The sequence below is a fragment of the Punica granatum genome, chromosome 6 (assembly GCF_007655135.1).
Source record: "Punica granatum isolate Tunisia-2019 chromosome 6, ASM765513v2, whole genome shotgun sequence".
NCBI classification, from domain to species: Eukaryota; Viridiplantae; Streptophyta; class Magnoliopsida; order Myrtales; family Lythraceae; genus Punica; species Punica granatum.
In genome coordinates, this window is record NC_045132.1 from 23,052,309 (window position 1) to 23,068,167 (window position 15,859).

General features: G+C 42.8%; 2 protein-coding genes across 3 annotated transcripts; one reads left to right on the forward strand and one right to left on the reverse strand.

Annotated features, from left to right (window-relative positions):
- Positions 1 to 3,043: 3,043 nt before the first annotated feature.
- Positions 3,044 to 8,356, reverse strand: LOC116210124 (putative multidrug resistance protein). Its single transcript, XM_031543938.1, has 7 exons — positions 7,687 to 8,356; positions 7,559 to 7,613; positions 7,218 to 7,402; positions 6,689 to 7,146; positions 6,027 to 6,567; positions 3,980 to 5,928; positions 3,044 to 3,882 (listed from the first exon to the last, which is right to left on the reverse strand). Exons 1-7 carry the CDS (start codon positions 7,867 to 7,869, stop codon positions 3,513 to 3,515), a joined length of 3,741 nt encoding a protein of 1,246 aa, XP_031399798.1. The 5' UTR covers positions 7,870 to 8,356; the 3' UTR covers positions 3,044 to 3,512.
- A 681-nt stretch (positions 8,357 to 9,037) lies between these two features.
- Positions 9,038 to 9,984, forward strand: LOC116209953. 2 transcript variants are annotated; one of them, XM_031543713.1, is made up of 2 exons: positions 9,038 to 9,256; positions 9,684 to 9,984. In XM_031543713.1, the coding sequence occupies exons 1-2, from the start codon at positions 9,152 to 9,154 to the stop codon at positions 9,771 to 9,773; spliced, it is 195 nt and encodes a 64-aa protein (XP_031399573.1). In that variant the 5' UTR covers positions 9,038 to 9,151; the 3' UTR covers positions 9,774 to 9,984. The 2 variants fall into 2 exon arrangements, 1 of the variants encoding a protein (XP_031399573.1); XR_004157383.1 differs by having other exon boundaries at positions 9,096 to 9,256; positions 9,465 to 9,980.
- Positions 9,985 to 15,859: the final 5,875 nt, after the last annotated feature.

Genomic DNA, 15,859 nt, shown 5'->3' on the forward strand with positions numbered 1-15,859 from the left:
GTCCATTCTTCATTGATATGATGGATAACGAGTGAGAGAGATGGGGACAATGATAATTGATAAGGGTCAGTTTGATAAATCCAACTGGCCCAGAAAGGGAAAAAAAAATCAGTTAATTTCTTTTTGGTGGAAAAAAAATTTTAATTTATTAATTTATTAATATTCGGCCACGCAAAGTCACGATGAGCAGAGAGCAACACAGAGACATCAACATTGTATATGAGCACGCGCATGTGCAAACGCAAGTTATTTTACGTTGAATTAACTAATTAAACGATTAACAAAACAAAGGCATCCAACCAAGACGGGAAATCCAAATAGGCAACTTCGTAACGAGACATGCGTATCGTCGACCGTTCGAGAAAAAGTTCAATTTTGTATTCGCGACATAATTTACATCTCTTTCCGTCAGCATCCCCGTGAATTTTATATGTGCGCTTTAATCGTGGCTGAAGACTTAACCTTCGAAGAAATGTATATGAGTCACGCAGGGCATTCTTGTGTACCATGAAAATGAAAAGATAGAAAATTTAAAAATGCCATAGAAAAAACGTTCCATTCGATTCCCTTTCCGCTCTTTAATTACCCTCAACCGCGGCCTAGGTACGAAAGCGGAGATACAAAAAAATCACCATTCCTTGTACATCAAAGTATGGTCACTTGGTGTGTAATCTTGCATTAGTAATAGTCAATAAAAGTCATTAGGAAGACTTTTTGGACTCTATCTTGGAAAATTTAGCTTGGTTGGACCCTTTTTATTTCTTTCCCCAAGTCATATTTGATTGCCAACCATTATTCTACCCTAGGGTAAGGAAAATTCTAACGTACATACATTTACAGCATCATCGATATGGTTCGTGAGTGTATAACTGGGACCGACCTTTTGTCGTGTCTAAAATATTGTGGTGTCATATACAACGAAGGTGTGTTTTGTTAGTAAAACTTAGGCTAATTTATAACTATACAAGATTAGTCTCTGACCGTGTCGGTCGGTACAGAGCGGAAAAGTCTCGAGGTATACATCCTTAGACCAACTGACAGAAGAGAATTAGGCACCTCCGGAGGATGGAGGTCAAAATATGCAAGTTACATACACCTATTCCTAGCATATCTAGCTAGGGCATTGGCAACCGAGTTGGCTCCATGATAACTCTGCGTCACTTGTGACTTGAACCTCCTGGTGATCCTCCTGCAATCGGAGACAAGAGAACTAAGTAAGGTATTTTTAACCGAGGAACCATTGATCATCTCAATTACCATTTTGGCATCCATTTCTCTACTAAGAGGCTGGTACCGAATGCCGAGGTTGTGAGCCATAAGAAGACCATCACGAATAGCCCACAATTCTGCGATTAAGCTGTTAGTCGCTCCCGAATAATGGGGCGGATTCAGTTCCCATTCTCATCTCTCAAGACACCTCCTGTGCCCATCTTCCGAGATTGCTTCCAACTGAGCCATCAGTGTCGAGCTTCATCCACCCCAAGGGAGAAGGAATACATCTGATGTACAACCTATTAGCCTGCAGCCATTCAAAGATAGGAAGAGATAAGGTATCTCTTTTAAAAACTGGGATACCCAGTTTTCTCCAGTACTTCGTAACCATGACAATCACGTAAAACATGAAGAGTATCCTCCTCAGCCCTTCGACAAACAGAACATATCGGATCAAGTTGAAGGCCATGACCAAGGAAAGAAGCAGTAGCTATTATTTTTTTCGACGAAAACAGTGGTGCTCATCTCATTAATATAAGCAATCATCGAAATACAGAAAACCCAGAACTTTGGGCTTACAAATACGGACCCTCAGCTGACAGTTATCTCCCAGTTACATAGAAGCGTTCTTTGAAAACTTGTCGCAACCCTTCTTCTGAGATTAGGTATGCCCATCATTCTACCTTGCACAGATCTGCGAATCAAGTTCCACACTTTCTCCTCAAAGAACCCTTCATTTCCAAACACTGAGTCATTTCTGAACTTCCAAGTGGAATACACATTGGCACACCAAGCAATCTTCAGTAGAACCGCCTGCACTGCCCATTGAAACCAGGCAAGTTTGTGCGAATTGACTGTATTTCATTTTTGTCTCAATTCATTCCATGCACTTATAATGGTACATCTCCCATTCTTCTCTGCTGCCCAGATCACAATGTCCTTCTCAGTGCAGAGCTGAACTTCCTAAAGAATTTTTGGAATTTCTTTTCTTCCAATATCTCTGATCTGTCTATTGATCCACCTTGTATCACCTTGTGTTGCTGCTACTGTTGCATAAAGGGAATCCCCTATCTCCGTCTATAGCTTTCGTTGATTAGGGGACAGCATTCCTTCCAATTGTCATACCAAAATAAAGTATCTTTTCCATCCCCCAATCTTTGCTTGATGAGGGGGTAACCAGTTTCTCTAAGCTTCAATAATTTCCTCCAGGCATAAGAGCAAAAATCAGGTGTCTTGAGCTTCTACCCCTGATGAGATATGCATTTACCCAAGCTATCCATAAGGATCCTGCGTTGCTTAGCAAAAGCCAAATAAGTTTCAGGTTGCAAGCAATATTCCATATCTCAATATCCTTGATCCCTAGCCCACCTTCTGCTTTTGGCTTGCAGACCACATTCCACTTTAGCTACCCTAGCATCTCTATTGCCCCCTTTCCACAGAAAGCTTTTGCACTTTTGCTCTACTGCCCTAATAACTTTCTTGGGCAATACAAAAGCAGTAGCTATTATTTGGTGACAGCACTGCCATAGAAACATGTTATTACGAGGATGAGTAGGAGCCTTCCATGCCCAACTCCAATTCGACCAGACTTGGACAGATCTCTCCCGCAACAAATAGTATAGGCTGTTCAAATGGTCGAAAAGTATGGACTGAGGAAGTATCTCCAAACGTTGAGTATCTCCAAACAATGCGATCGAAAAGTATGTTCGATCGTCATTGAGTACTGTCAGTTTGAAAGTATCTCCAAACAATGCAATCGTCATTTCCCGGAGTAGATGACCTCGGGATACCAACCGTGCAGTCAAGGATGGACTGAGGAAGAACCACAGAAATGTTATGCAAATTACGAGAACCATATCATTATTAAGAACATCACTTGGAAAAAGGGAACTGTCTCTTTCAACAAGAGGTCCACTGATCAGAGCTCTCAAAGGCTCGTCATCGACCCAAAGACCAGACCAAAACTTCACTTTTCTACCAGTTCCTAGTACCTACTGATATAGGAGATTTCTAACGGAATATAAACTTCCATATTCCACGATCTGTAGCTCAGTTTTTGCACATTTGGTGAGGTTCTCTCGCATTGTTTTTTGTTGTCTACAACAAAAATCTGTTGTCCAGAACATATTTGGAACAAAGGAAAAGGCGTTCGTCAATCTCTGCTAATTCCTAACTTATTCAAAACCATATTTTCTTATATAATCCATGACAGAGAGAACTACTTCCCATGTATTATAAGGACTAATTAAAATTTACAGCATCTGCTTAACCGAAGCTCACATATCAACTGTCTCCTGCTCTCAGGGAGATTGACTGCCCTGTAGCTTGATCAGCGAGTAGTAAGAGCCCCGGTTCCCGATCGAGATCAATTCCCTGTGTGACCCTTGTTCGACAACCTTCCCATTCTTTATCACAGCTATCGTGTCGGAGCTTTGTATGGTGGAGAGTCGATGAGCCACAATGACGCACGTCCTCCCCACCATGACCTTCTCAAACGCCTCCTGAACCAGATTCTCTGACACACTGTCCAGCGCGCTTGTGGCTTCATCCAGCAGAAGGATTGCCGGGTTCTTCAGTATCGCCTGAGCAATTGCTATTCTCTGTTTCTGCCCACCCGATAATTGCACTCCTCTCTCCCCACAATAAGTATCATACCCGTCTTTCATAGAACTGCATTATGTACAACAGCATTGTCAATATTGGAACTAAAGGGTGATGCTAATCAATCACTAGACGTAATGCTGCACCTGTAATTAAGGTTTCATACCTTATAAATTTGTGCGCATTTGCGAGTTTAGCTGCCTTCCTTAGTTCAGCTTCAGTTGCATCCTCCTTTCCATATGCAATGTTCTCGCGAATGGTTCCTGCGAAAAGAGTGGGCTCTTGGCTCACGAGTGCAATATGAGACCTCAATGTTCTCAACTTATAGCTCTTGATGTCCTGCCCATCTACCAGCACCTGTCCTTTTATAGGGTCGTAGAATCTTTCAATCAGCGCGATGATCGTAGACTTGCCTGAACCGCTCTGCCCCACAAGGGCCACTCTCTTTCCCGCTTCAATTTTGAGGCTCAGACCATTCAGGATATACTGGTCCGGTCTCGCTGGATAAGAGAACAATATATTCTTCAGTTCGATGCGTCCTTCGATGGTCTCTTGAACCACAACCGCTTCTGGATCTTCAGGCTCGATCTCGGTTGCCCGGTCCAAGATAGCGAAGACTGACTTGACAGCATTGCTACCTTTCGCGATATCAGAACTCATCATGCTTCCTGCATCAGCAATGTTCTTGCCGGTGCTCATGAGTATGAAGAAAGCTTGAAAGAGGTGCTTCGGGGCAACGAGTCCCTGGTTCATCAGCCTCCCACCGTACCAGTAAGTAAGAGCAATGGATGCAGTCGTCAGAAACTGGGAACCGAGCAACCCAATACCTGAGAACCAGGATTGCTTGATGTTCTCCCTCCTTGGACCTCTTAAAGTCTCCTGGAACAAACCCAACATTCGGGTCTGAGAGGAGAAGGCCGTGATCGTCCTGTGATGGATCGTGGCCTCGCTGGCGAGCTGGCATCCTTCGGTCTGTGCCTTAAGAGCTCGTTCGGACATTTTCTTCATCAGTACACTCCGGGAGTAGAAGCTCCGAATGAGAAAAGGCTGCATAGCAATCATCACAATGGCTACTCTCCATGTGACTATTAAACCAAACACGAATGCGAGCGTGGCGCTGCAGAACACCTGAATCAGCAACGACATTCGATCGGCAATGATAGATCGGACGGCACTGGCTTCACTCGCGAGCCTTGCACAGATTGCAGCACTCTTGTTCTCATCCCGGTCGAACCAGCCCACCTCGAAAGTAAGGATCTTCTCCAACATCTGCTCCTGGACCCGCCTTCTTAGACTTTCACCCATGATTGCGAAATTGTAGTGTTGCAAGAGATTTGTGATGAAGCTGACCACCGTCAGTCCTAAGAAAATGAAAATGTAAGTCTTGATTTCGGATTTTATAGCTGAACCGTCTTTGAGGAAGTATATAGATACGACCGTCCCGAGGCAGTAAGCATGAACAGGTTGGACTGCCCCAAACCCGACAGCGCCTAAGCATCCTAGAACTGCTCGCTTCCACTCTGGCGCAGTCATTAGCAGCAAACGCCATTGTGATGATTTCAGGTGATGATCCTTCCCAGAGTCTTCTCTGCTGTAGTCATCGAACTGATTTGAGGGCGTCAAGCTTATGGAGAACACAGGGCTATATAAGTAGGCCGGGCTGCCTTGGGAGCTGTATCGAACAGTAGTCAGTGAATAGGGACTCTGTGCACTCATTCCTCTCTGGTGAATATGATCCGTGTTTCCGGTCGGATAAATGGGATCCTTAGATGCTTCATTTTCAATACCTGCCTGTTGAAGCTCCACCATCTTGCCGTATACACCATTATCCATTTTAATCAGCTCATCATGGGACCCGGACTCGACGACCTTTCCAGATTGGAGGACTGCTATTAAGTTAGCCTTCCGGATTGTGGAAAGGCGGTGAGCAACTACAATAGCTGTCCTTCCAACGGAAGCTTGGTCCAGTGCCTCCTGCACTATCCTCTCCGACTGTGCATCTAAAGCACTTGTGGCTTCATCGAGCAGGAGAATCCTGGGGTCTCTGATAAGAGCTCTTGCAATCGCGATCCTCTGCTTTTGCCCTCCAGACAGTTGCACTCCAAACTGCCCCACCTGAAGTTCGAAAAGTAAGAACATTTAATCCAAACTACATTAGGATTGCATTCTAACTGAACTGAGAGAAGTCCTAATTGAAATAGTTATCCGTTTACCTGAGTATTGTATCCATCTGGTAGCTTCATGATGAAATCATGTGCATTCGCAGCCTTAGCAGCATTAACCACAAGCTCCATCGGAGCTCCTTCTTTGCCGAACAGAATATTCTCCTTGATGGAAGTGGCGAAGAGAATCGTTTCCTGGCTTACTAGACCCATCTGGGACCTTAACCACTTCAGCTTCAGTTTCTTTAACTTGTGCCCATCAAGAAAAATGTCACCCGTAACTGGGTCATAAAATCGTTCCAGCAAGGAGATAACCGTGGACTTGCCCGAACCACTGCCTCCAACTAAACCGACTGTTGTGCCTGCTCGGACACTGAGATTAAGCCCTCTTAAGACACGGTTATTGGGCCTTGATGGGTAACTGAATTCAACTCCTTTAAACTCGATATCCCCCCTCACATATGCGAGTGTCTTTCCCTTTGGGTCTTCCGAGTCTATACCTGGAACACGATCGATCATCTCGCAGATTCGGCTGGAAGCAGTAACTCCCTCTGAGATGGAAGAGAGATTCGGCAGTGCAGTCATGATAGACCTGGAAAGGCAACCCAAAGGTGAGATAATAACAGTTACATGGCAAGATCTGTCACGAGCCAATAAAAGATGGTGCTTGTAACTATCCGAAAAGAAGAGGATTCCGCAGTCGAGATACTCACAATCCTCCCATGATAATGCAAATTCCGGCGACAAAAACGGTTCCTCCCTTTTCACCTTTCTCGGAGACGAGCATGCTACCAACCCAAGCCTGGAACGCCCAAGCAGCAAAAACCATTCCCATACTCCCGATTAGCAATCCTTTTATGAAGCCTTGATGAATCCCAAGCTCCATAGTCCTCTGAAGGGCGTTGCTAAATCTAGCCACAGTTTGCCGTTCCGCAACATATGAGTAGACAGTTCGGATGGATGAAACTGCCTGTTCTGCAGCTCCACCAGCAACCTCGTATGCTTCTTTTGATTTTGCCCCTAGAGTCATCATCAGCTTCCCCAGCCCGACCACTGGAATGACAAACATTAGAGAGAAGGGTAAAGCAGAAAGGGCAAGCCTCCAGGAGAGCATGAATGCAACTACAAGGCTGAAGATGAATGACGAGACGTGAGCAATGGAGTTTGGTATCTGCATTTGTTGGTTGCAATCAGAATGTGTTCATAAGTAATAAGAGGAAATCTGATATTAAAATCTGTTACCTTCTCAGCAATAACGTCCTGAATAGAATGGGCATCGGAAGATATTGCGGAAACCACACGGAAAGTGCTGGAGGAAGCATCTTGGCTATCAAGAAACCCAACTTCCTGTCTTAGAACTGACTTTAGGTATTCCATTCGGATTCGGGAAGACTGTCTTTCTGCAGTCCTGGTCCAACAGATTCCTTCTGCAGAATGATTGTACAGTATAATGATCAAAACGGACCGGCAATGCAAGATTCAAAACCAAAGTTTGATATCAAGAGTGGAAACTATGCTTAAATCCATTTGGAGCTATAAAAATGGAACTGGGTGAGTAGAGAACATAAAATTATTTAACTCACCAGTGAAAGCAGATGCTCCGACAAAAATAGCGACAATGAACAGCCGAAGCGCATGCTGTACAGAATCAGGCAATATGTAAGAAAACATTCTTCGAGAACCAATAAAGGAAAGTTCTCAGTATGCCTACCTTGTCAACGACTTCATTGGAGAAAGACGCATCCTCCGCACCATAGTCGTTAATAGCCAAGCTCAGGACAAGCATCGTCAACGGGGACATCAGCCCATCCCCAACACTTCCCAACGTCCCCAGCACCACGAAAAGTTTATCTACACTGTCGGCGAACCTGAAAAGGCCACCTTGATTGCCCATCCCACCGATCTATAGCCTATTGATCTCAATCAAATGGCCGAGAAAGATATGCTGATGATCTGTTTACTTGATGGAGCTCCAAAATCGGCAGTACTGATTACTAATACCTAGTCATTAAGATAGAAATATCATACTACACTTGTCTATGATGTGAAATATATAGCTTATGGACGGACTCCTCCTCCTTGTGCTTCTCGTTTTCCATTGGTCCGAAGAGAGACATACGCTTTGGATTAAATCGGCATTTGTTGGAAGCTCAAGTCTTGTCGGAGTGTCCGTTTTCCATAATTCCAAGCGCTCAAGTTCCTGCATTTGGACTGTCTTGACAGCCTCATGGAACATTGGACACCGCCAGAACCCAAAGAGGTTGTCCGATTTCTGAGAGAGTCCAAGCAAATGACAAAGGGACAGAGGCAGAAGAGAATCTAAATTTATGATGCCAATGTTCTTTGCTTCCCTAAACGCCAATCCTCTTCGAGCAAGGAACCGGGCTTCATCTGCTCCGTCTAAGTATCTCTCGTGCTCGCATGGGACCAGTAAATAATCTTTTGGCCGAAAGATTCCGACAACGACTCATACTTTCACTTTCCGGGACCTTTATGTCATAGTCCTGGGTGGATTTTCAGTTAATAAACTTGTAACTGCGTGGTTCCGTGCTTCAGCCGTTGAGAGCAACTCTGAGAGTAAGTTTCTTACACTAACAGACATGTATATATAGCTATATATATGTATGCGTATGCTCTAACTCACAATATCGGGGAGTTGACGGAATCAATGCAAATCTAGAGCATAGTAACAGTATGACATGGAAAAACAAAGAAAAAAGTGACAAATTTTGGTTTCGGTTTTGTCTTCTGGTCTGCTGAGTCTTTTCCTTTCCTGGAGCAGCGTTGCCGGCATCATCTGTTCGTGTTTAGCCCTTCCACCAGAATATTTACGGGACCGGCCTGATGGTCGATTGATGCGGAGGTCCCGATATGATGTAAGACCACGCACTTCTCGATAATTAATCAGGTGATGGGTAATTAAGGAGATTAATAATTTGGGCTTGGCCCAGCCCGGCCCATCTAAGACAATAGGGCTAAAATGAGTCTCGGCCCAGCTGAGGTACCCATCCCAGGAGACGGAGACGGCGTCGTTTCGTCAATTGCCTGCGCAATCTTCTCCCCTCGGCAATGCTGCTACTGGGCAATCGAATCGAAAGGATCGACTTCGGGTTTCGCCGGGCTGCAGACGGAGGAGCTTGAGCTGACTGAGGAAGAAGGAACGAAGGAAGGAGAAGATGGTGAGAGTGGTGACCGGCTTTGGGATGTGCGTCGGCGCCTTCCTATTCTGGTCAACCATGGACCGTGTCCACGTCTGGATCGCTCTCCATCAGGACGAGAAGGTCTGCCACTCCCCCCCTCTCTCTTGCTCATCTGCCCCCCATTGTTCCAATTCAATGTTGCTTCCGTTAGCAATTGCATCTTCTGCTGCTCGCATTGTGCCTCCCTTTACATCTCGGGAGCTCCTCGGGTGCTCTAATTTGTTCTGCTCCTAGCTAGGAATTCAGATACTCTGTGATTTGCCCTAATCAACTCATCGTGCCTCAATAGCTTGATTAGGTTTTGAAGTGGGTAGGCATCGTTGCTGCAATCGAGTGAATCAGTCGGAAATTCCGCATGAAGTTTTGATTTTTCACCGAGATTGCTACTAGTGGGGATTGATTTTCATTGTTGAAGACTCATTTGAGGAATGTAGATGCATCTGAAATCATCTAGTCGGGTTTCCGCGGTGGATGGTTGATTGGTTGTGTATCCTTTTCGTTGTTGCAGAAGGAAAGGTTGGAGAAGGAAGCCGAGATAAGAAGAGTCCGCGAACAGCTGCTGCAGGAGCAGGCCAAGCAAAAGGAATCGCTTGCGTGATCTCTTGTGCTTATTTTCCGTGTCGTGGTCCTTCTTGTCGAAATGAAACTTTGTCAATGTATTCATTTCCATAAGTTTCTCGAGACTCGATTCTATCATGAATACATGATTGTTCTGTGAACTACAACACATGCCTTCTCATTGGGAAGGCGAAGAACTTGCTCTCGTCTTTCTATTGCTGCCTCAATAAACTGCCCTTTCCTTCAAGCCACTGCTGCAATTCTCCTCCCTTTTCTCTCTCTGTCTGTTGTAGTGAAGCCACATTATCAGGTCATGCTAATGTTTTTCTTATACATTGTTGTCGCTTCTCCAATCGTGTTGCATGTTGTCTCAGAGCTGCTGTGTCTTTGTTAAACGTCTGTAGTTTCTTTGTTTGTTAAGCAGTTTTATTAATTTGTAGCTATATAAGGATTGTTAGACATGTGTGCAGGAGCAGTTCTGCAGATTCTTTATACGTTTGAGAGCAGTTTCTGTTCTGTCGCTCTTCTATGTTTTGTTCCTTGTACTCAAAACTCTGTTCTGCAGAGTGTGAATATATGTTTCCTTTCTTCCTTCACCTCTCTCTGTCCCGTGGGAGTGTGAGAATGAATTCTGCAGAAACAGTAAAATTGAACAACAGTGGTATCAGAGCCCTAAGTGATCTTAAGGGGCCGTGAGTGACTTGTGAGATTGATCGATTGTTGTTGCATCCATTGAAGTTTATAGCAAGATGGAGGCAGGTTCGAGTGGCGTCTTTGCCATGGCGCCACTAGTGTCCAAGCGATTAAGGAAAGATAGCATGGGTCGTAAGGAAGCAGCCATAACCGATTCAAATACATACAAACCGCCTCTGGCAAGCATATCCTCGTCCATAGCTATGTTCCTTTTCCCCTGATTTATCCTTCACAAAGAATCTACATGAAGAAGTTGCATTACTTGTATGGCCCATGATTCATGGGTCCCCAGCAACTGCAATTGCCAAAACATTGCTGGTCCCTTCATGGCGACCGTCGACTTTCAGAATTAATCTCGCAAAGTTCACAGAGCAACAGTACCATTATAAAGGGGAGACAAGCAGGTTGACAAACCAAGTTCCCTTGGCCACCGCTTCATTGGTCCATTGTTACCTTAGGTTGCACCAATGGATGGTAGAGAAAAAGCCATCTTGATGATACTTCCTGTCGCTCTGATTCTCAGCATTAGCCGGAGCCTTGAGTTCAGGGACAAGGACTTGGCCTCGGATAGGAGCTTGTGCGATCTGTACGAGAGGTGGAGGGATTGACAGTCCTGCCCGCCACATGCTCTCCGGGGACATCAGGGAGAAGCAGAGGCACTTCAATGTTTTCAAAGAAATTGTAAAACACATCCACAAATTTAACAAATGAGCAAGCCTTATAAGCCGAGGCTGAATGAGTTCGCTGATACGAGGAACCATGAGCTTGTGAGCTCATATCCGGGATCTGAGGTGGCCCGCCACATTATACTGAGTGGCTGTCACCGGTGTCAATAACCAGCGCAAATCTGGTAAGTTTCAGAGTCCTATAATCATGCCATGCCTGTCTCTAAAGGTTACTCTATAATGATCGGTGAAGCAGTGACAACTACTGCTGGAATGAGCTCCTTAAATACCGAACAGACGACAGCAAGGCTCGTTGTGTACTGCACATTTATATGTATCGGAACATCCCGTGGACTCAGTCTGCAGAATAATTTTATCATCCTATGAATTATCTCTATTTTTACAAGACTCACGGTCAAAAAGCTTCCTTGAATAGACTCGTCTGAGTTAATTTTGGTTCCACTTCATCAATGGAACCTAAGAAAAGTGCACGATAAATCTTACACTATCACATATCTAGAAGAAACATATGAACTTTATGGCGCTGCAGAAGCTCTCGACTACATCTTTAGTAGCTGAAGTTTATTTTCTCTCGACTATCTCTTGTTCGAGAATATAATTTGTTATCCAGATAACTTTACAGGTAGCTGTTGGTCATTTTTGGCTGTAAATTGTTACTGCAGTGGAGGGAATAAACCAGATCAAAACGAAGGAGCTAGTCTCCCCATCCGAGCAAGAGCTGGTCAACCGCAATGCCGAATACCGCGAGTGTTATGGTGGGCTTATGGTGACTGCTTTCAGAGTTCATCAAGCACAGCGTTGGGATCTCCATAAAATATAACTACCCGTACAAGGCCAAGGATGAGTCGTGCAATGCGGTGGGCTCTTAAACACAGGCCGAGTCTGATGTCGTTTTGGTGGGGTCTTGCAGGGAGTGCTCACTCAGACTCGGGCAGTGTTTAAGAGCCCACCACATTGTACGACTCATCATTGGCCTTGTCGGTGTGGTTATTTCCCGTGGTGATCCCTACCCTGGTCACGACTCCGCAAGAAACAGGGCCCTTTGCGGTATTGCCATGGATGCAATTGTACCTTATCAAGTTCTCATCCTCTAACAGTACCCAAAAGGCGGCTTTTCCTTAAGCATGGGCTCTAAATTTGCCAGAGCAATACTTAGGATATCTATGTTTAAATAGAAGAAATTATAATAAAGGTTTTTATCCCCAAAAAGAGAAGAAAATTCGTGTGCCACACTGATTGGTGCGCAAATCTTTGGACTTTTTAAAGGCATTCATCATCTTTTTTGTGATAATATTCAGAATCTCCATACCTCAATCTTGTGTAATTTAATTTTACTTTTGTTTCAAGCTCGAACCCCCACTATCATAAAATAAATGTCTCTAATAAGAGCCCTAGATTTGTTAGATCAATACCTTGGATACATTTAAGTAGGACCGGCGGATATGTCCTTGTACTAATTTTGAAATAAAAGTAAATTATACATATTTTTCAATGAGAGTAACTTGAATCGTCATTTTTTTTTCCTGTGAATATGGGATCGTAGTCCTAATGAAAAAATTAAACTACATAAGAGCGGGGTATGAAAACCCCAGAAATATTGCCACGATGGAGATTATTGATATCCTAGGGAGGAGAATTGAAGCACCACGAAAGATTCATACTTGTAGGTTAATCCGTTAGTGCACGAATTTCTTTCTCTGAATATATGAGGGACCCGAACCTGCCACTCCTTCACTGGGAGATGATGAACCAGAGTAACCAGCCCTTGAACGCGAGGATTACATCCACCCTGATTCAAAACTAGTTCTCAAACAACCTTGGAATCGACCTCTGCGACGATGTATGAATCGGAGAGCCCATGCCAACTCCAACCCGGCCTTAATACCCCATAATTCAGCAACAACCAATCGCACTTCTGGTGCTATTCGCTTAACCCTTGGAGTCGTCATCTTATAAGTCGAGGCCAATCGCTGTTCAGGTGTCAAGTTAGTCCTCGTCACTAGGTTGAAATAAACACCTTCATCCATATACAAGCTCCTAAAAATTGTTGAAATTAGGGTTCAAATCTCCGGTGAGTTCAACTCATGAGAGATTCTCATGGGATTCATCGTAATAGAAAGATTCTCATGTGGGCAGGTAATTATTGGGCCTAGTTACAGAATGACTCGGTCCAACAAATTGGGCTCACCAAACCTTAATTAAGCCCAAAGGTGAATGTGGGCCCAATAATGTGAATTTATTGGGCTTCTTTTTTTTTTTTTCCTCGGATGGATGAGGTTTATCTTTATCATACGGTGGCGTGTACTGTAGGTCTTTAGCGCAGAGCAGAGAAGGGACTGGAAGAACAGAACAAAAACAAAATCCAAACATGCATGTGATACACACACATATATTACTTATCAAAAAAAAAAAAAATATATATATATATATATATATATATATATGCATTAATAAAGAAGAGCCGAGCGGCCGTACGAATGGTCTATTACCACTTCCCAATGTTCTCTTCTACCAACATACATAATGTTTCCAAGAGATAAAGAGAGAGAAAAAAGGAAAAAAAAAAAAAAAACAACCAACTCCTAGTTCAGACAGCTGTTTCATTTCATCGCCTTGTCGTCTCGAGTTCGAATACCATACATATATTGATTTAGCTGGACCAGCTCAAGAAAAGATTAAGCAATAAAATAAGGAGTGGTGGGGTCTGGGAATAAGGTGGGGCCAAGTGGCATCGACCGTGTGGTTTTGATGGGCTCAAATCAATATATTTAATAGATTACATATTCTTATAGTAAGAGTTCTTTTTTTAACCAAGGATGTTCGTGATTCAATTACACACAAGATAAAAAGATATGAATAGTATATTACGAGAACCGAATTTAAAATTTTTAAGTTAACAAACAGTAAAATATGTTATCACACCACTCCTCCTTCCAGAGTTTCTACCGTGAGATGTGCGGCCGTGTCTTTGAACGGCTATATATATATATATATATGTACCGGTCTTTCACGGTTCCGGTCAAAGGAACGGTCAAATCCCCACTTCCTCCCAAATTAATTATCAAATAAATAAATAAACTATCGAGATGTTTTGGGAATAGGAAAAGAAGGAAAAATGGTGGACGACATTGAGAAACCCGACCAAACCGAACACAGAGAGAGAGAGAGAGAGAGAGAATGTGGAAGCTTTAAATGGCGGGAGGGAGGGCAACTGGAAGAGACGGCCACACGGCGACGACGATGGCAATGGAGTTTGTTTTTCCTCTTCATTACTATGCGTTGGGTTTGACGTTCTTCGGAGCACGTATGTTTGTCGGCGCCAATGGCGCCCTTTTCTTTTCTTTTCTCTTTTTTGGATGAATAATTAATTTGTTATTATATGGTTATATTTATATATACATGAAATAAATAAAAATAGAAGACACCAAACGTTTCGACCCAATGCTCGCTCCTGCTTCCAACAACCTCGTTATATGAAAGAATACTATGTGATTATATATATATATATATATATGTACATATATTATGTAAGTGTATGTATATAGCTCTTTTATCGTCTTAATCCGCCTCTAATCTTTACGTAATTGGAAGTCATTCATTGTCGTTTAAGCACGCGATAATCAAACATGATAAAAAGCTTTCTGCATGTTATCTTGGCCAATTATTATAGTATATAGTATGTTCGTCGTGAGAGAGATTGCAGTTATATATATGCTTTCAACTCAACCGATAATTTCGAGTAAAAATATAGGCATTGGGCCAGGAAAATTGAGAAAGGAAGACCACCCCGGCCCAGATCCTCTCTCGACCTTCGGGAAAGTAATGGTATCAACTAATACGTGGTTCGTAAGTTCCTTAATTAGCCTATTTTCAATTACTTCGAATCATTATGGAATCATGGATAGTTTTTTGAAATACATATATTAAATGATCAGAAGGCCTCACAATATCTTAATCTTGTTTGATCTCTGAGTAGCTTAATTGTTGCGGTGGATGTATCATAATCAAATTAGAACTTTTCGGAGAGAAGAGAAGATCGTATCACAAATCCCAAAGATATAATATATACACACACACTCACACAAATTAAATACACATGTTAGATCATGACTGGTTAACATATAATTACAATCGATCATGCCATCCTCTTCTGTCCATTATTTATTTAGGAATACACGTTCTGAATGAAAAATTTATAATACATACACTTAAAAGTTTGTGGACGGTACATATAAGTATTTACTTTAAAATTTTATTTCAACTAACTCAAGGAAAATTATATTCAGCCGATGCGCAATGCTAACACCAAAAATTGAACATTTATTAGCTCTCCCAGACATTTGGCAGTGATCAAATAATTCCTATACAACAATTCCTCTCTGTTTTTATTTTTTGTTTTACTTTTTAAGAAATTTTCTTACATTTTACAACCAACCAACCTGCAATCAATTCCTCTGTTCAGAAGAAAGGCAAGAAGCTGGAAGGAGAAGGGTAGGCGTCGTATAGATTTGTCTTCCATAATGGTTAGAATAGAAGCCAGCTAGCCAGCGTTGGTCAAAAGACAACAAACCTATATATATATATATATATATATATATATATATATATATATATATAGCGCAACAGAAGACTGACCGTCAGGGCCCATAAACAAATTTTTAAAAAAAGTAAAATAAATAATTTTCCTCATCATCTATTTTTTGTTTGGGTGACTAACGTTTGTCAGCAGCTTCAGCACACTTGACAC